Source organism: Neolamprologus multifasciatus, chromosome 17 (assembly GCF_963576455.1).
Source record: "Neolamprologus multifasciatus chromosome 17, fNeoMul1.2, whole genome shotgun sequence".
Taxonomy (NCBI): Eukaryota; Metazoa; Chordata; class Actinopteri; order Cichliformes; family Cichlidae; genus Neolamprologus; species Neolamprologus multifasciatus.
Genome location: NC_140455.1, coordinates 8,609,920 through 8,630,496, shown reverse-complemented (window position 1 = coordinate 8,630,496; position 20,577 = coordinate 8,609,920). Strand labels below are relative to the sequence as shown.

The 20,577-nt window shown below is 41.2% G+C and overlaps 3 protein-coding genes across 4 annotated transcripts; 1 reads left to right on the top strand and 2 right to left on the bottom strand.

Annotated features, from left to right (window-relative positions):
• Positions 1-798: 798 nt before the first annotated feature.
• Positions 799-15,800, top strand: LOC146498902 (mitochondrial adenyl nucleotide antiporter SLC25A24-like). 2 transcript variants are annotated; one of them, XM_085137798.1, is made up of 10 exons: positions 799-1,556; positions 3,543-3,669; positions 3,758-3,845; positions 5,037-5,148; positions 9,318-9,476; positions 10,339-10,491; positions 10,647-10,754; positions 11,249-11,416; positions 11,596-11,746; positions 12,942-15,800. In XM_085137798.1, exons 1-10 carry the CDS (start codon positions 1,377-1,379, stop codon positions 13,121-13,123), a joined length of 1,428 nt encoding a protein of 475 aa, XP_084993924.1. In that variant the 5' UTR covers positions 799-1,376; the 3' UTR covers positions 13,124-15,800. The 2 variants fall into 2 exon arrangements, with proteins under 2 accessions (XP_084993924.1, XP_084993925.1); XM_085137799.1 differs by having other exon boundaries at positions 1,424-3,443.
• On the bottom strand, positions 13,197-16,823 carry LOC146498901 (transmembrane protein 69-like). Its single transcript, XM_085137803.1, has 3 exons — positions 16,681-16,823; positions 16,099-16,143; positions 13,197-16,014 (listed from the first exon to the last, which is right to left on the bottom strand). The coding sequence occupies exons 2-3, from the start codon at positions 16,141-16,143 to the stop codon at positions 15,232-15,234; spliced, it is 828 nt and encodes a 275-aa protein (XP_084993929.1). The 5' UTR covers positions 16,681-16,823; the 3' UTR covers positions 13,197-15,231.
• A 971-nt stretch (positions 16,824-17,794) lies between these two features.
• LOC146498900 (uncharacterized) lies at positions 17,795-20,212 on the bottom strand. Its single transcript, XM_085137242.1, has 2 exons — positions 19,268-20,212; positions 17,795-19,170 (listed from the first exon to the last, which is right to left on the bottom strand). Exons 1-2 carry the CDS (start codon positions 19,592-19,594, stop codon positions 18,061-18,063), a joined length of 1,437 nt encoding a protein of 478 aa, XP_084993368.1. The 5' UTR covers positions 19,595-20,212; the 3' UTR covers positions 17,795-18,060.
• Positions 20,213-20,577: the final 365 nt, after the last annotated feature.

Sequence of the window (20,577 nt, the reverse complement as noted above, 5' to 3'; positions counted from 1 at the left end):
CATTCTTACTTTGCAGGTTCCCTTCACACGACTAAAAGAAAGCAATAATAAGTAAAACAGTAAAACAGTGCTTTGTAGATCTTGTAGCTTATATGTGGATGTGTGTGTGTGTGTGCGATTCTGATTTTGATTCTGATGATCTGCGGGGATTTTAAAATTCAAATAAATGTGTTGCTTCAATTCCAAGACCTGTTTTTGTTTTTAAGAGCTAACACTTTATTTAAGCAATCCTCTTTTCTCATTCCCAGGAGCACACAAACATTTGCCTTTTTAAATATGTCAGCCTTTTCTCTGTTGCCGTTTTGTTTCTTGGTTATTTTACTTTGAAGCGATTGATGACTTAACCGGATGTGAAAGGATGACAGCTTTATTTTTGTTGCAAACCGAAGCCCGCCTCCTCTCTCGGCAGCACTGATTGGACATATTACTACAAGAAAGCAAAACCAGCTGCTGTTTAGTTATTTGACGTTTGTCTCCATCTGGTGGTACAGCGTAGGAACTGTACAGCCAATAAACTCTGTTGCACAACTTGCACAATTTAACAGCGTATGTGTTATTTTAGAAACTTTTCCCATCCCTAGTAGCGGTTAAAAAGCTGTTCCCAAGCAGGTCCAATTAAACATGAAGATGTACAATTTCTCTGAAAGATTTTAAACAAAATATGTCAAAGTGGCCTTGAAGAGCACCCCTCCCGTGCTTTGAGGCAATTACAAGCTTATGGGGTTAATTTTGCCCAGAGCAGCTGCCGGATTCTTTTGAGTATGACTCACCGGATAGACAAAGATAAGTTATACCGACTTTGTACTGCAGACCGATGGGTACAGGATGATGATCCTTGCACACTAGGCTACTGTACAGTCTGAACGCGTGCGTGCGTTCGCGTGGGGACGTTTCCACCACAGCAAACCAAGTAAAAACGCCTAAAGGTGGACAAGACTTGAGAGGATGAGAAAAAGCTATAGTTGACTTGTGAGGAAATGTTGAAATGCCGCCCACGAGTAATAGTAACAGAGCAGTGCGCGTGTGTTGTTGTTGAAGGGTGTGTCTCCGTGAGCGTGTGCGTGTGGCCACTAAAAAGAGGAGGTCTCCCAAGGCGAAGTCAACCGAGTCCCTCCACCGATCTGTACAGCGCTCCTACCTCATCCGCAAAAAGCTCTCTGTTGGCCAAATCTGCACATTATCGTGTGCCCGCTGGACTTTACGCCGACGCCGACCCATAAGGACTTTTCTATCACTTCCCCAGGCTACACCGCGGAAGTCCTAAAACCAGAAGCGCAAGCCACAGGAATCAGTTGCCACATCAGATTGCTTACCCAGTTTCTGTTAGTGTGTGTGTAGCTCTAAAGGCCTGCGACGTTTTCATTTATAGTTTTAAGATGTATCAGGTGGCGAGGAAGCTCTTTTTTACGGACTGTCGATGTGCTGACAATGCGTCGAAAGCATACGAAGAGCTGTTCGCCAAGCTGGACACGAACAAGGATGGAAAAGTGGATGTGTCCGAGCTGAAGGCAGGCCTGGATGCTATGGGCATCAAGGCTGAGAAAGGGGCAGCTCAGGTAGAGTAACGGCTCCAAACAGGAGTGCGCAGAAATCCCAAACACGGAGAGAAAACCACAACAAATATTTCTTGTAGCGGCAGCGTTAACCTTAAAAGAAGTGAAATTACAGCCGCCAGAGCAGCCAAGTGCAGTCAGATTTACTTTTAGAAGGTTATTTATTTGTTTTCGTTACTGATCTTTATGATGACTGGGTTCTTATTTTTTGTGCGCATTACACTGACTTTTAACCAAATGTCCGATTTTCAGGCAAAGGTCTGTCTTTGAGAGGATGCACGTGGTACCAATTTTTTGACTGACAAAATAGTGCAATTATAACATAATCGTCTCATCAGCTGATTGTTACACCCCAGGTTATTTTGGACCTCTAGACACCTACTGTATCATGCTGCTGAGTGACTGCTGCTCGTCAAACACATTGCAATGTTGACCCTGTGCTAATTTGCATATGACAAATACAACTGAAACTGAACTAAGATTTGCAGTTCAGCCAGAGATAAAAGCGAGAGCTGTGTAGTGCAGCCTCAGTAATATTTTCACAAGTTGGAAAAAGTAAAAGTTCTCTCGGCACCTCATCAGCAGAAGTTCAAATTCCCAGGAAGCTTTAGGAGCTTTTAAGGACTTGCTCTTGCTCTTAGAACTGAAGAAGCTTCTCAGATGAGAGGTGAAACATCTTCAAGAAACTTAAAAAAGTCCAGACGCTTTTCTTTCCAATCTCCTTAGAATACGATGACCTGGATGACTGAGAACCTTCACAGACATACTATTAAGTACTTGTTTTTCAAGTTTATCTATGCCTAGTTGGGGTTAAAAGCATTTCTTAAGCCATCTAGATTCTAAATATTGTTGCACGCCCTTCCTTTCTTTGGTTATGCATCTTTGAGCAAGGCAATTAAGTCCATATACCTGCACAACAGGCTCCAAAAGATCTGACAGCAGTCTTGTCCTTAAACTAACACTAAACCTCTCCTCCACAGTCACAAACAGTCACTTTTGTGTAGCTGCTGAAAATGCCCTTACTCTGAAAGTGCAGTATCTGTGAGAGGTTATTTCCATGTGCATGCTTTGTTGTCATGGCTTAAAAGTCTTTTCTTCAGTTTCTTGAAAACAGATTGAGTAGTGAAGACAAACTCTGAATTCTCTGGAATTGCACTCAGGACAACCAGGCGTCTGTAAAGAGCTGAAGGGATTGGGAAAAAAAACTGCTCTAGAATTTTTAAAGCTATCTCAAAGGTGAACTTTTACTATGGGTTAAGACTGTAAGTGGAAGGTCCCACCTTTACTCATCAAACAACTGCACATTCCCCGCACTCATAAGTCTGTCAGATGGCTTTAAAAGTTTGAGGCGGGTAAGGTAAGGAGAGGCCGCTGCTGTGTGTAACCAGGTGCTATAAAACAGTTTTATGTGTGCACTATTATCATAACTGTGTAATAAATGGGTAGTAAGGCAGATAACCTAATTTGGTCAGTGCCCTAATTCAGAGCAAAAATTAATCTGTCAAAACTATAATGCTCTCCTCCTTTGTGCTCTCATGCAAACATACTGACAGTTCTCAGTTGCTGGTTTACTTCTTAACAAAGAGCCAATGCTCATAACAGATTTGGTACCAGGCGATATTTTTGTTTCCATTAATTCGCTTCAGCCTGGAGAAACAATGGATTTTTTTTTGTCTTGATCTTGGGACATCATTAACACTTGTGAAAGCAATGGCAGTAACTCGGGCAGACAGAGACACAGAGAGTGAGTTGAGATAAAGTAAAGGAGCATTTTGCTGCGTTATTCTGCCACCCACCGCCACAATCAGCCAGCTGCCGTTTGAGCAGGAGATGGAAGACTCCCCTTATGGCTCAGCAGAACCCAGACCTCTCCCTCCGCCTTATGAGGAGGTCAAACACCCGGCTGCAGCAAACAAATGAGGTACGGCAACACGAAGCAGAATGATTGCTAATGTTCTGTGTGTGTGTGTTTTTTTTCTTCCCCTTTAGAAAATAATTTCTTCTGGAGACAGAAACAAAGATGAGGGGCTCGACTTCAGCGAGTTCTCCAAGTACCTGAAAGAACATGAGAAGAAATTACAACTGACCTTCAAGAGCTTGGACAAAAATAAAGATGGTACGGTGCCATTTTATTATGTAGCACATTTTAATATTAAAAATGCACAAAAAGAGAAAAAGTACAAATAAATGCTTACTTTCTACAGGTCGTATAGACATTACGGAGATAAGGCAGTCACTTGCTGATCTGGGGCTGGAAATCAGCAAAGAGCATGCAGAGAAAATCCTTCAAAGGTATTTCAGCTTATTTATTTATTTTTTATAACTGTTACTCCACAAGCAAACTGTGAACTTACAGCAGTGTCCCGAGCGAGACGAGAAAGAAAGCAGCCTGACGCGCCGCAAGTTAAAGGTGGGAACCCGTGTGAGCGACTGATAACTGGCTCAGTGTGTGGTTTGGCTGAAAAGAGGAGTGAGTGCACATGATAAAGAGCTGGCAAGATATTTTACACTCCCGACGCGGCGCATCGACACCAGAGAATAATATTTTCAAATCGCAAGTGCACGACTGGTCGCAGACTTTGGACCAAGCCACGTCTTGTCAGTCAGAATATGTTTATTGGTGTGTTTAATGTCATGCTGATACTCAAACTCACTACACATTTGGATGTAAAGAAAGAGTAACACATGGTTTTAACACACTAGCAGTTTAGTGAGAATGAAAGAACTACTGGTATTGATTACATTTTCATTTCATTTTCATTTCATTTATTTGTTCATTTCAGGCACAACAAAAATACATATATTGAATATAAAGTGCACAAAACAAAAAACAAAAATTACCTGAAAAGGAGTGGGACGAAGAAAACTTATTAAATCCCACCCCTATACTCACTCATCAACAAAAAACAATAAGCTTCCCACAGCTACGCCCATCGTTACAACCAACGTTACAACTCTGAAAACTCCTGTGTGTTTATCAGATTTACAGTTTGTTCCATAAATCCTTCATTATTTGCAGAAACTAGGAAATAAACCACATTACTGGTGGTTTTGGCCAGGCCAACATGCTTGCTCACTTCACTCATGTATTATAGCATGTGCGTTAATATATCATGTTATTTTTTTAATCTTAATTATATTTATCTTATCGTTATTTTATATTCAAAATATCAACACACACATACACACACAAAGAACAGTAAATACATATAAATACAGTCAGTTGTCAGTTGTGGTTCATGCTGCAGCACTGAACTGTAATGCACAGGATTTGCATAAACAAAGCTTGAAGCTGCACATGTGCGGGAGTACACATAACAGTGGAACTAGAGTAAACACAAAATGCAGTAACTGATGAGGGAAGTGGGGCTGGAGGGGCCAGTGAGGACAGTAGCAGAACATGAAAGTAGAGCAGTGGCATATTAAGTATACAGCCTTAATGGTTTAGTTTTTAAATAAAATAAAAAATCATCTAACCTACAGTATTGATGTGGATGGCACCATGACTGTGGACTGGAATGAATGGCGAGAGCACTTCCTGTTTAACCCAGCCACCAACCTGCAGGAGATCGTCCGCTACTGGAAGCACACCACGGTGAGGAGCGCTACTCACTATCTCTACATTATGCTGTATGTGTCGCTGTTGTTTTAACGTTTGCTTCGTTTGCAGTAGGTGGCATTAGTTTCAGATGGTTGCAGTTGTTGCTGATGTTTGAGTAGTTGGTGTGATTGCAGTGGCCAGTGCAGACAATTCCAGGTGTTGTTTTGCACTACTTCAATGGCTGGTTTTGTTGCAGAAGATGCCATATTTATTATTATTATTGGACATGGGTTGGTGTGTGTTTTAGGTAAAAAAAAAAAAAAAAAAAAAAATATATATATATATATATATATATATATATATATATATATATATATATATACAGTGGGGCAAAAAAGTATTTAGTCAGCCACCGATTGTGCAAGTTCCCCCACTTAAAATGATGACAGAGGTCAGTAATTTGCACCAGAGGTACACTTCAACTGTGAGAGACAGAATGTGAAAAAAAAATCCATGAATTCACATGGTAGGATTTGTAAAGAATTTATTCGTAAATCAGGGTGGAAAATAAGTATTTGGTCACCTCAAACAAGGAAAATCCCTGGCTCTCACAGACCTGTAACGTCTTCTGTAAGAAGCTTTTCTGTCCCCCACTCGTTACCTGTATGAATGGCACCAGTTTGACCTCATCATCTGTATAAAAGACACCTGTCCACAGCCTCAACCAGTCAGACTCCAAACTCCGCCATGGCCAAGACCAAAGAGCTTTCGAAGGACACCAGGAAAAGAATTGTAGACCTGCACCAGACTGGGAAGAGTGAATCTACAATAGGCAAGCAGCTTGGTGTGAAAAAATCAACTGTGGGAGCAATAATCAGAAAATGGAAGACATACAAGACCACTGATAATCTCCCTCGATCTGGGGCTCCACGCAAGATCTCATCCCGTGGGGTCAAAATGATCATGAGAACGGTGAGCAAAGATCCCAGAACCACACGGGGGGACCTGGTGAATGACCTGCAGAGAGCTGGGACCAAAGTAACAAAGGTCACCATCAGTAACACACTACAACGGCAGGGAATCAAATCCCGCAGTGCCAGACGTGTTCCGCTGCTGAAGCCAGTGCATGTCCAGGCCCGTCTGAAGTTTGCCAGAGAGCACATGGATGATACAGCAGAGGATTGGAAGAATGTCATGTGGTCAGATGAAACCAAAGTAGAACTTTTTGGTATAAACTCAACTCGTTGTGTTTGGAGGAAGAAGAATACTGAGTTGCATTCCAAGAACACCATACCTACTGTGAAGCATGGGGGTGGAAACATCATGCTATGGGGCTGTTTTTCTGCCAAGGGGACAGGACGACTGATCCGTGTTAAGGACAGAATGAATGGGGCCAAGTATCGTGAGATTTTGAGCCAAAACCTCCTTCCATCAGTGAGAACTTTGAAAATGAAACGAGGCTGGGTCTTCCAACATGACAATGATCCAAAACACACCGCCTGGGCAACAAAGGAGTGGCTCCGTAAGAAGCATTTGAAAGTCCTGGAGTGGCCTAGCCAGTCTCCAGACCTCAACCCCATAGAAAATCTGTGGCGGGAGTTGAAAGTCCGTGTTGCTCGGCGACAGCCCCAAAACATCACTGCTCTTGAGAAGATCTGCATGGAGGAATGGGCCAAAATACCAGCTACTGTGTGTGCAAACCTGGTAAAGACCTATAGTAAACGTTTGACCTCTGTTATTGCCAACAAAGGTTATGTTACAAAGTATTGAGTTGTATTTTTGTTATTAACCAAATACTTATTTTCCACCCTGATTTACGAATAAATTCTTTACAAATCCTACCATGTGAATTCATGGATTTTTTTTTTTCACATTCTGTCTCTCACAGTTGAAGTGTACCTCTGGTGCAAATTACTGACCTCTGTCATCATTTTAAGTGGGGGAACTTGCACAATCGGTGGCTGACTAAATACTTTTTTGCCCCACTGTATATATATATATATATATTGAAGTTTAAACTCTGCATACTGTTAATATTTTAGTTGCAGTGCAGGCTTCTGCCACAGAGAGGTGACATGCAATAACGGATTTGGGGGACTTTTGGCAACAGATGAGTAGTGTGATTCATTCATGACCAGAGCAGATGAAAGGGGGGAGGAGTCTGAAGAATTTGTCACTTGTGAATGAAATTAACTCTGAATGGTAAAAGAAATCTTCTTGAATGGAGCAAACATGAAACTCAAACATTTTATTAGATTATCAGGGAATAATCAAACCCTGAAGGGCTGCTCCCTCTATTTAAGTACAGTTGCGTGCTAGAGTCCACTTTCAGTCAGTGGTTAATCTCTAGCGTTCGCTGAGTTCATTCACTGGCATAAACTCGGAAGTCTAATGATTTCTAACCTTGGCAGAGATGAGCTAATTTCAGCCTGAGCTGTGGGTGGATTAGTGTATCATTTAGGAGGACTGGAGGAGGTGAGAGGAAGACTAATTAGTCTAGAAAGGAACAGGAGAGAAGACTTGTTGGGAGCATCTATGGCAATGAAAAGGTCTCGTTATTTCCAGCGTTCAAGCCGAAACTCTTTGGATTTAGTGCGTTGCTCTGCGGACTGTCGACCTCTGTCTGGGCCCTTGATCAGAATCGTGTGAAGGATCCTGACGGGTCTGAGAACTGGTGTTTATAGGAGGGACCTTGTCCTTTGTTAGAACTGCTAGAGCTAGCAGCCTTATCAAAGGCTTGAGATGGCCTTGGTTCTGCTGCAGCCTCACCAGCAGCAACAGCAACATCAGGAAAGCTGGTTTTTCCTCGACTTGGAAGATGATTGGCTGTATGAGGTGGATGTGGACATGGTAGGTTCTTGTATTCAGATGTTGAGTTTTGGTTGTCATCTGGTCATGGGTAAAAGTTTTATTATCTTTAGCTGAGGCATGGTTGAGCTAGTTTAGAAATAGTGTAGCAATTATGTCCACTGGAGAACACAAGTTAATATTTTCACCTTTACATCATGTCAGGTATGAAGAGGTCCATCCGCTGACTAGCATTCTTTAAAACCACATCATACCTGACGTAATGCACAGGTAATCTAAGCTTCAAGGGTGCCAAGGCAAATTTCTAGCCAAATCATCACCTATAATTTTATAACACAGTGTTCTATTTGCAGATAAAACTAAAACTAATGTTAGCCGTCAACTCCTGCCTTAAAAATGTCTTAAGGGGGCAGATTTGTTATTTGTGGTTTGTTTAAAAAGAAGGTTGATACAATTACTGCAGTGGTAAAAGTAAAAAAAAAAAAAAAACAACCCCCCTGCTGCACCTGTGATCTCAAAACGGCAGCTTTACGTCAGTGACGTGCGGTGATGTAAGTGATCTCGCAGCATCGACCTGTAGTTATGCAAGTTTTGGATAAGGATATGGCATGTGTCCCATCCTTCTAGGCATTACGTTTAAGGTGAAGCTGGGAATGTGTGGTTATGAGGCTGCCCAGCTTAGCTAAAAGTTCATCTGCAGAGCGGTCTAGTGGGTTTTAACGGTGAGTTTTGACACCTTTACATTTATTAATAAAGACGTGGTTTAATGATTGCTAAAATAGTTCCTGGGTTTTCCAAAGGGTGGCTGCATAGGCAGAAACCACCCTCACTAACTTCTGATGCAAACCATTTTGTTCTAATAAGGCTTGAAGTGTGACAGAAACCGCTCAGTTCAGAAAGGGCCTTTAAGGGTCCTTCCTTCCTTTTAAGCTGCATTTAAAAGGATTCAAAATGGTAGTGTAAGAGACAAAATCAGAATATAGCTAATAGCGCTAATTAGCCAGTGCTAGCAAGCGAGCCCAATTATCAAATAGCATTACCGGTACTTGTTCTCTGTGAAAAAACAAAACAAAACAAAACCCTTATAACTGAGTAGTTAGCTTGGGAAAAGAAAAGTGCAGGAGCAACTTATCGTCTTACTGGACCTTAAAGGTGGAACTGCAATGGGGGTATATATTTTTTTATTATTATTATTATTAATAAATATATGTTGGATTTATTATTTGATAAATTTATTCTAGTTTTTATAGAGTGGATGTTTTATTTATTTTTGTAAATAATAAATATTTCTACTAATAATTACAGAGGTTACAGGATTAAGACTGTCCCAGAGGCTATGTGCATCTTATATAGACAGTCTATTGTCAGCAGTCAGTCTCTTTGACTGTGACTTGATTGTACTGTATTGGGTGTAGGTTTTGGACATTGGTGACAGCCTCACCATCCCAGATGAGTTCACAGAGGAGGAGAAGACCACAGGTCTGTGGTGGAAGCAGCTGACTGCAGGAGCAGTGGCGGGTGCTGTGTCCCGTACAGGAACCGCCCCTCTGGACAGAATGAAGGTCTTCATGCAGGTGGGTCAAGATTTCTTTTAGATTTTATAAAATGCCTGTTGGGTTGTTCATCGGTCCTTTTCTCCAGGAATTGGATTTTTACTAAATGTGCTCATTGGTCCATGTGGTGATAAGTGTGCTTCAAAATGCCGTGGCATGGTTGCAAAAAATGGTGCAGAATTAGCTTAGAAGAATGGTCTTGTGTTAGTTTGGGTTATCCTGTTTTTAGAAAATATCACATAAACAATCAGCAGACACTTTATTAGGTACATCTTACTAGTACTGGGTTGGATTCACTTTTCCCTTCAGAACTGCTTTCATTCTTCATGGAACAGATTCAGCACGGTGTTGGAAACATTCCTCAGAGATTTTGCTCCATATTGACATGACGTCATCACATAGTTGCTGCAGATTTGTCGGCTGCACATCATGATACAAATCTCCTGTTCCACCACATCCCAAAAGGCTCTCTATTGGATTGTGATCAGTACAGTACACTTGCTATCATGTTCAAGAAACCAGTTGATTTAAGCTTAGTGACATGATGCATTATGATACTGGAAGCAGCTATCAGAAGGGGGGGTACACAGTGGTTATAAAGGGATGAAAATGGCCACCATTAGCACTCAGGTAAGCTCTATTGGTAGCAATGGGTCCAAAGTGTACCAAAGTAAATATCGCCCACACCATTACACCATCACCACCAGCCTGACCCAATGATTCATGGCAGGGTGGATCCATGCTTATATGCTAACCACTGTACTATATTCAAACTCATTTAAATCACCCTTCTTCTCCATTCTGATGCTCACTTTGAATTTCAGCAATTGAATTTCGAGCCCTTGCTGCTTAGTTATAACTTAAAAGTGCTTTTCCCCCCCAGGTGCACGCATCTACAACCAACAAAATCAGCCTGGTCAGCGGCTTCAAGCAAATGCTAAAAGAAGGAGGGGTGACTTCTTTGTGGAGAGGAAATGGTATCAATGTCATGAAGATCGCCCCCGAGACAGCCATTAAATTCATGGCTTATGAACAGGTAAGTTCTCTTCCTCTTTACAGACTCCAGTATAAATCGCAGCTTATGGTCACGTTAAATGTTACATGTTGAGAACTTCTAACACTAGCAGTCACTTTTGTCACCGATGTGTGATCCTGCTGAGCCGTTTGGTTTTCATGTTCCCGTGTCACCAGTATAAGAAGCTGCTGTCCAGTGAACCGGGTAAGGTGAAGTCCCACGAGAGGTTCATGGCAGGATCGTTGGCTGGAGCCACCGCACAAACTGCCATCTACCCCATGGAGGTGAGTGGAAGTGTAGTCTTTACAGCACAGATGCATGAAGAGTGCACGTGTGGATGATAGTAACAGGAGGAGACACCACAGGAGGGGCAAGAAAGTTTCCATATCCATTATCAGTAAGGGGCAGGAATAGCTCAGTAGGTAAAGTGGTTGCCTCGTGATCGGAAGGTCGGGGGTTCGAATCCACTGAACGGCTAGGCTACACTGAGGTACCCCTGAGCAAGTTACCGTCCCTACACGCTGCCCACTTCTTCACTGAGTGAATGCAGAGGAGTAATTTCTCTACGGGGACTAACACATACACCCACATTATACATGGTGTGTGCAGTTTTATTGGTTTGTTAATTACCTCATGTGTCTTGTTTGATCATATCTTAGTGTCCAAACAAATTTTAGATGTCTTAACCAATCCAGTAGCATAAAAGATGCAGTAACACGTTAAGTCAAATGTGCAGCCTGATGTAAAACAGCCACACTAATCATCTTTGTCTCTTCAGGTGATGAAAACCCGTATGACCTTGAGGAAAACCGGACAGTACTCGGGAATGTTTGACTGTGCCAAGAAAGTCCTGAAGAAAGAGGGAGTGAAGGCGTTTTACAAGGGCTACATTCCCAATATTCTGGGCATTATCCCCTACGCTGGGATAGATCTGGCAGTGTATGAGGTAAATCCTGATGAATCATTCCTGTCTGGAAAAATGTTCGGAAGGTTCAGAATCACCTACAACACCTTCCATAGAAAACTCCATTTTAATCTGTTTAAGCATCACTTGTGTGCTGATTTTGCAAAATATGATGCATCAACCCTCACTCTCACCTGTCATTCCTGTGTATTCCATACCAGAGCTTGAAGAACTTCTGGTTGTCCCACTATGCCAAAGACACAGCCAATCCAGGGGTTCTGGTGCTGCTGGGCTGTGGTACCATTTCCAGCACCTGCGGCCAGCTGGCCAGCTATCCCCTGGCTCTGATCCGAACCCGCATGCAAGCACAAGGTACGGTGAACCTTAAAGAAATAGCCCCCCTTATTAATGCTTGCATTTAACTTGTAGTACCATAATGCCACTGAGTTGTTCAAGTGTTTTACGAGGAAATTCAAGATTTTTTCATGAAATCTTTGCTTAAATGGAAAATTAATAAATCTATGTGAGTTCTTTATAACTACTCTGTTTATTAGACATTTGAGCCATGCATGTGCTTCAGTATTCAAGAGAGGAAACGGTAAAGGACCTGAATGAGTGCTGAAACCATTTAAAGTAAAACTACAAGAGTACAAAATATAATAAACAAGCCCTTTATCTAAATTTTACTTGCAGTAATGTGAAAAAAGCCCCAAGTTTTTATAGGACATAATTTAAAAACATGATTTAAAAAACATCACCTGATTCTTAACAGGTCTTAAGTGCTTGAGGTTTTCCATTTGATTTCATTAGTCTCTCGTCATTAAGCTTTGCTGCATTCGTGCACAGCTCTCGTAAGGTTTTTCTCTGAGCATCATACATTCTGTCGATAATCCTTTTCACTGCAGGATGATTATAACCCTTCTCAGACTGATGAGCCGCAACAGTTGCATCTCTAAGACCATTGCTGATGTTTTTCCTCCTTGGTGTTGTGTTAACTGCCAAAACTTCTGCTTTAATACAGGTGCTCTTACTGGCTGATGATTAGTAATCAAGTGCATTTGATTAGCAGTATCGGCTACTTTGGTTTTTTTACCAACTGGTTCTGCATTTTAAAATTTAAAAAAGTAGCACAGTAAAATATGTCCAGTATTATTGTTTCTTTAGAAGTTGTGTTTAAATAATTTAAGACTTCCAAATGATGATATATAAAACACCTGAAACATGGTGGGCCACCAAAAAGTATCCACATAAATATACTGGAATAGGTTTTATTTTGCATTTGTCTCTTAACTTCAATGAGGTATCATTCAAATAAAAGAAATACTTCAAAACTGTCCACAGAGGGGGTTAAATAACCTTAAAACCGTGGTTATGAGGTTTAACTGAGGACTTTGTGCTTTATTCTGAAGTCATCAACATTTACACTTGGAAAACAATTTTCAGTTCTTTAATCAGCTAATTTCAAACATATGTTGCTTATAAGCAACCAAAACCTCTAAAATTTAGAGATTTCAAACATGAGGAGATCTTTTTCTTCACTCATCTGGCTTTACCTTTCTTTTCTCAGCTTCTGTTGAGGGCTCAGAGCAGCTGCCGATGAATCTGATGGTGAAGAAGATTATGAAAAAGGAGGGCTTCTTTGGACTTTACCGCGGCATCCTGCCCAATTTCATGAAGGTCATACCAGCCGTCAGCATTAGCTACGTGGTGTACGAGTACATGCGGTCTGGTCTGGGTATTCAGAAGTAGGCAGCAGAGTTCTCAGTGACCGCATGTGTTTACGAGTGTAAGAAAAGGTGCACCCAACTTTTTTCTTTTTAAATTTCAAAACACTCCCTCCTTTTTTACATATGTTGTTTGCCCTTGTTTACCTGCAGTCCACTGAGACCGCAGGCCTTTGCTCATATAAAGAAAATCCTGAAGCGCTAACTCAGGGCTGACAGTGAGTAGGAAAATCTCTACAAAGTTTCCAAATGTTGGTTGCGTTTATTGTGCACTCCTAGCTTTATGTACTCCAACAAGCCTCATGATCTACTTCAGATGAGTTCATCTCTGGCTTTGAAAACCAAGAACACTTATCAGGGTAATTTCTTTTTGGTTTAATTTTTGAATAGAAACGTTACTCTAATATTTAATCAAAAAGTCCAAGAAGTCACCTGCTGCAATTTTCTGTTTTTTGTTTATCTTCTTATCATCAAAAATAATCTGACCAAGACCCACGTGTGGTGGGGAAACTGTTTCACAAAGAAATCTGCAGAAACTAAAACAAACAAACAAGTGCAATACTGTATTTACACATTGTGTGACATCTGAGAGAGGTTTGACTTTTTAATAAGGGGTTTCATCTGAGGGTCATTGGTTCATTAAAAGGGTCTTTTTATATGGGACAGAAAAGGAGAACTGTGCCTTATATGTTTTTTTATTCTCAGATATCTGTGGACTTCAACACCCCTGTTTTCTCTTGCCTTTCTTTCAAATATGTCTTTATTAGGCGCTGGTGTTTATGTGAATAAATCTGGATACAAATGTTAAAAGATGTGCGTGCATTTCTTTTCAAACAATAATAAAATTATTTGTTGTCCGGCTGAGACAATTAGTGTACAGTGAGCTCAGGTTTTTATTCTACACTGTGTTCACGTCTCTGGTCTCGTGTGACACTCGATCGCTGAGGCTTTAAGTAGAGATTACTCCACTTCAGGGCTTATGTAATAACTGCTTTCCCTGGTGATGTCAATACTACAGTGTAACAGTGGAGCTGCTAATTTGAAGTGCAAATGTTGCCTAAAAAATATGCAATTTTCATTTAACAACTCAAAACATAATATGGGCAAATTCTTTGAACCAGGTAAGGAAAATGGGCTATAAGACTATCAGCAGGAATCCAATTATTCGGAAATAGAAGAAATATAAAATGACCATCAATCGCCCCCAGTCTGGAGATCCATGCAAGATCTTACCTCACTGGATGAGAATGATCATGAGATAAGTGGTAGATCAGCTCAAACCGCACAGGAGGAGCCTGTTAATGACCTAAAGGCAGTTAGGACCACAGGCATCAAGGACATCATTCATTCAACACAACACACTGTAATAGGCTGAGATCTCACAACACATGTTCAGGCCAGTCTTAAGTTTGCCAGTGAGAATCTAAACGATTCTGCGATGAATTGGGAGAAAGTGTTGTGACCAAATGAAACCATAATCGGAGCTCTTTGGCATCAAATGAAGAAAAGAAATGCTGAGTATGACCCAAACACCAGCATCACAACAGTCAGGCATGTTTTTCTGCTATGGGGTTCAGGGCAACTGTTTGTTTCTTTTTTAATATTTTCAAAGTGAGCAAACTTACAAATTTTGTAGGAGATAGAACAATTATCTTCCCCAGTGTGTGTTAAATATTAACTCAGTAAGAAGATTATAATTTCAATGTCTTTTATTTTCCTTCTTGCTTCATACAATATGAACATCGTTGACTTTGGCGTCTCCTAGTGGTTTTAAAAATCACTGACACATGCTTCTTCTCTATAATATGAAAGACTAGGTTCAAGTTTAATGTAATGGCTTTATGTGGAAGACAAAACAGTATGGAACAAATTTTGTCCACATTACCATGAACAAGTGGAACACATGTTACTAAAAGGTGGACAGACAGACTTAAATTTTATTTATTTATTTTTATCTCTGGTTTGCTTTAACAGAGTTCAGTTTGTAACATGATATTTAACACAGGCAACTTCTAGAAACAGAGATCAACCCAACAGGTTCAGAGATCATCAATATCAAGAAAAACTTTGAAGTCAGATCACCCAAATAAAGATTTAGCACAACCCAGGGATGCCCCGTCCAGCCAAATGTCATCAATCTCTGAAAATGCTCTTCTCTGGGTATGAACCGTTCATTATAAGGGTGCCTAAGAGAGAAAAAAACGCAACAATGGTTAGGATGGCGCGCAGGGCTTTGAACCAACTGGGGTAAGTGGGAAGGAGAGACAGATCATAATGGAGTGAGATTCCGAGTCCCATGATGACCATGGTGGCAGCAGGAACAATGCTGTCACTCATCAGCATGGCCACCCAGGCCAAGAGGGAGGGGATGACGCTGTTGGCCAGGTTTATCCAGTCAGGTTTTGCTGGGCTGCTCTCGGGAAGAGCGAATCCCCATCTCGCTCCACCAAGGAAAGAAACGATGGAGGCAGTATAGGCTAGCTGGGCATACGCCAACTCTGGGTAGTAGCTCTCAGTCACAGCCATAAACAAGGTGGGTGAGACGAAGGGGACAAGCCCCGCAAACCCCAGGTAGAGGGCAGGTCTGGGACTTTTCAACAAGTCCTTCATGTCATAGCGCAACAGATCGAGTTCTCTAGGAGGAGGTTCAGGCAGTGCTCGCTTTTTCAACCTCGCAACAGAAGTGTGGAAGTGTTGGCTCCTCATCCAAAAAGAAACATCATGATTCTGGTTTCTCTGGAAGAGGTCAGTCTTATTAAAACTAAACACAGCAAGAGCTTTTGCTTGTCCTGTTCCTCTTCCTGCAAACCAGAGACTAGCTGGTGAAGCCCAGCTGGAAGATACAGATCCACAAACAGAAGCCCCAGGCCCAGCTGATGGCCAGCATTTTTGCATAGGACCTGCCCAGTGTAATACCTGGAAAGATATTCACGATAAAGTTTTTTTTTAAGTTATAAAACTACAAAAAGCAATGAAAAGGTAAAATCATGTGTATGTTACCTTCTGGGCTGCAAAGCTGCCTTTTCTGAATATAACAGAAAGCATCTAATGAAAAATGGGACAAAGGAATGGTTAAGATGAGCACACAATAAAGGTCACATAAAAACACAGGGAGGAATTTTTAATGTTGACAAATCTTTTGATTTTAAAACATCTGTAAATTTCAACCTTGTCTATCAAGCGTTTTTAAAGGAATATGAATCATAATAAATAAAGGAATGATAATAATAAATGTATAAATTGTAGCAATAACTTCAGACTGAGGACAGAGAAAATCGTCTGTTCAAGGGTACAGGTGGTGTGAGTTGTCAAACTGATCAGTCTTTTCCTTTGCCTCTCGCTTACGCTGCTAGGTGAAGTGTCTCCGGTAGTTAACGACACTTATACAGTTCAGTTACACATAATAATACATTATATCACATAAATGAATAATTAGACGTAAATTCGAGGATTTGGCACCCCTGTCGCTTTGTAGCGGAGTCCTCCTAGAAGGACCTACGTGTTGATAACACCGGCTGATACGTCAAACAAACGTTACACGGCTACGCCAACATCTGCGGTTCAGGGAGATGACAACATTACCTTTATTTCAGCAAGTAAACTTCATACTTTTAAAGCTGTTTTTCCCCAGGGTCAGCGAGCACCCAGCTTACCCAGCTCTGGTACACAGCTATTTACTTCCGTGTTTGAACCTTGGCTTCTGCAATTTCAGTTCCGCTACAGTGGTGTTGACAGAAACGAGTTGTCGTTCAATTTGCATTTGTCTCTTAAATATTAGACTTGGTTATTTACATAATGATGTTGCTAAATATGAAATTATTTCACATTTGTGAAAAAGAATTTGGCGTGACTGCATTGTGTGGCAATAGTTGATCAGTCCTGCACTGTAGTTTGTAGGAACTTTAGCACATAAAAAAAACCCAACCTGGCCACCTGACATGAACTATAAACTACAAAGCAAAACAGTCTAAACTATACTATGAAAATGAAACACAGCTCTTGTGCTTGATACAGTGCTTTCCATCCTCATGCATCTTTAAATCTAAGAATGTTGGTCTTATTTCCAACACAGTTAAGTCAGCATTCTTGTGCACACAGTCATTAAGATCTGCAGCTGGACGGCAGTGGACTTTTCAAAGAGCAGATGGTTTCGTGTCCTTGATATGCACGTGATTATTCTTCAGTGTGAACATGAAAACTGGCCCTTCGGCTGTTTAGAAGATACACAGGATTCCTTTGTGAACTTCCAGCCATCATTGGTAGATTTTGTGGTTTGAATTTATTTCATTTGGGCATAGTCTGTAATTTTGTGGCGTTTAAACTCTTTAATAATTCAACTTAAAAAAAAAACAAACAAACAAACAAACAACTTATTAATAACCGAATTCAAAATAAAAATGGAACCGAGTAAAGCTCTTACCAGCGTGCATTTTCTTCAAGTCCGAGTTTTGTTTCCTCCTTATGGATAACTGTGCAGAGCTCAATGAATATGTCTGAATCTGTGTGAATATCTTTTAGGTATAAATGTGATTAAAAAGTGGAAAAAAGTAAACTCAGAAAGAAAAAGTATTGCACTTAGGTACAGTTTGTGTAAATTTTATTTTAATTTAGTGAACTTTACGTTGACTGAAAACAGCATTTAACACTAGATTTACTAAACCTGCGCTAATTTGCGTAACTTCCCTAAACCTTTTATTTTCTGGTGCAAGTGCCGAGGTGTTAATCACCCCTGCTGAGATTTTCACAGGTCGTCAGCTCGTTTCTCCTTCAGCTTTTGTTGTGCAAACCACCCATTATCCTTGAGGCCTGGCACATTTGCATTTGCTCGCTCACAGATCACAGATCCAAGCCAGGCCAAACCTCTGTGTTACAACCTTCAGAAATTCCTGGCATATTGATACAAAAGACACACATTCACAATATATGGGTACACAAGTCTGTTTTATTTGTTTTGTAAGTGTTTCAAACTTTACAGCATTTGCAGACCCAGTGTTCATCATCCCTGCATTTGGCACAGGTGAATTTCTTACATGTTGCACAGGTAAACCTGCTGCGATTCCTGTTGCAGCTCTCTTGCACCTGGCACTGCGTTGTCTTTCCAGTCCCTGGCACAGCAGCTTCAGCAGGCTGTGCTAATATTTCCTTGTGCTGCATGAATCGGCAACGAAGTTCCTGAGCTAGAATACTCAGAAACAATCTTCTTTTGCCTGCCCACCCTGTACATGCCCTGTACAAAATGTAGGCATTCCCCGCTGCCAGGTCCAGCATATTGTAGAAAACTGCTACTGGCCACCTGCGTGTTGCTGCTCTTACGGAATACATCCGCGCAAGTTGAGGAAGTTCACGCCGGACTTTATTCACTGTGCCCAGTAACGTTGTTTTGCGCTGCAGCAGTCTGTGCGACAGTGACAGTGAAGTAAAGACATTGTCCGTTGTGACGTTTCTCCCATCATCCAAAAACGGCTCCATCAGTTTCATGACCACGTTCTCTGCCAGCCTCTCTCCCTTCTGACGACTGGGGTCTTTTCCCAAGTCAGGAGATGCACTGCAGACATATTTGGTGTCCAAGTCTGTGGCCATCCAGAACTTGATCCCAAATTTGTCTGGCTTGGTTGCGATATACTGTGTGAATGGACAACGAACCTTGGTAGGGAACAGTTGTTCATCTATGGTCATGTGTTCTCCTGGAGTGAAACTCTTAGCACAGTTCTCGTTGAAGCGTGTCCAGATGTCAGAGATCGCCGCAAATTTGTCTGTTTTCACCCGTTCTGCCCGCGTGTCCTTGTCATCAAATCGAAGGTGTTGCATAATTGAAATGAATCTATCTCGGGGCATTGTCTCTTTGATTACTGGCACCAGAAATCTTTCTGACCAGCAATCCACAATGGCACCAACGGGACACATGATTGCTCTTACAAACAGGATGGAAATGAATGCCATCAGTTCATGAACTGACAAATTCCAATCCGGCTCTGTTCTGTGGGCTTGATGTACCGTACAGTCTCTGATGGTGTGCAGCATTCCCACGTCTAACAGGCAAAGGAAGCTTTGGAGCACACTTGTAATTTTACGCTGTTGGAAGATAAACAAATAGAGAATGGTAAATTTACATGAACCTCACTTTAAATGGGTTTATATAAATATTTTATGTAACATGGCAATGACAAACCTCAGCAGACTCTGTGGGTCCAGCTTGCGCAGTGAAGCACGAGCGATTTGCTCCTGCACTGGGCATTCCATTGTCCTCCTCTACCCACGCAGTGCCTTCTTTTGCCGTCTGGCTCAGACAGGGCTTCCCAGTACCACGGGGCCTCTTCCGAGGAGGCATGTTGGGTTCTTCCGTCTCCTTTTCAGATTCTTCTGATGAGGTGTCAGTGGCCCGCTGGACAAACAAAACCTCTCCTCCATCAGAATCCGCTTCGTCCATTTCCTGAAGCAAGGCCCAAGCCTGTTGCGCGGATAGGTTCTTCCTGGGTGGCAGTGATACGGAGGCCATCCTGATGTGCGTTCTCAGAAATGCGAAGAAGAAATGATTCTCCCTCCTGGTCGGTCTGCTTTTATGCACAGCACTGTGCTGTAGTCAAGCAATGCCACTCCTACACATACACAAATCTCTCCTGGTTGGGGGAGGGTGTTTTGCACAACAAAAGCAGGAGAACAATGGAGCTGAAGGCCTGTGAAAATCTCAGCGGGGTGCTAGCACTAGAATTATTGAGCCTTTTTTTTTCTGCTGTCCCTACTACTACATTTACTAACCCTGCGCAAATTTGCGTAAATTCCCTGAACCTAACACCTCCTAGTACCCTGCTGAGAGGCCTTCAGCTCCATTGTAGGGTTGTAACACAGATTTTTCTCTTGCCTTGGATCTGAGCTACTCTGAGTGAACAAATGCAAATGTTCCAGGCCTCAAAGATAATGGGTGGTTTGCACAACAAAAACAGGAAGATAATCAAGTGTGAAAATTTCAGCAGGGGTGATTAACACCTCGGGACTTCCACCAGAAAATAAAAAAGTCAGTAATTCTAGGAGGTCTTACCGGTAGGTTCAGGGGATTTATGCAAATTTGCGCAGGGTTAATAGATCTAGTAGTAGGGACTTGCACCAGGAAAAAAAAGGCTCATATACATATATATACATATATATACATATATATATATATACATATATATATGTATATATATGTATATATACATATATATACATATACATATATATACATACATACATATATATATACATACACACACACACACACACACACACACACATATATATATATATATATATATATATATATATATATATATATATATATATATATATATATATATATATATATATATATATATATATAACTAGACTTTATGTATATTATGTAAGGTGTGGATATATAAATATATGTACAACTCTGTGTATATATGTTTATGGACAGGCATGCAATGTAGTGACAAGGATTGACAAGAACTAATATTGCATAAT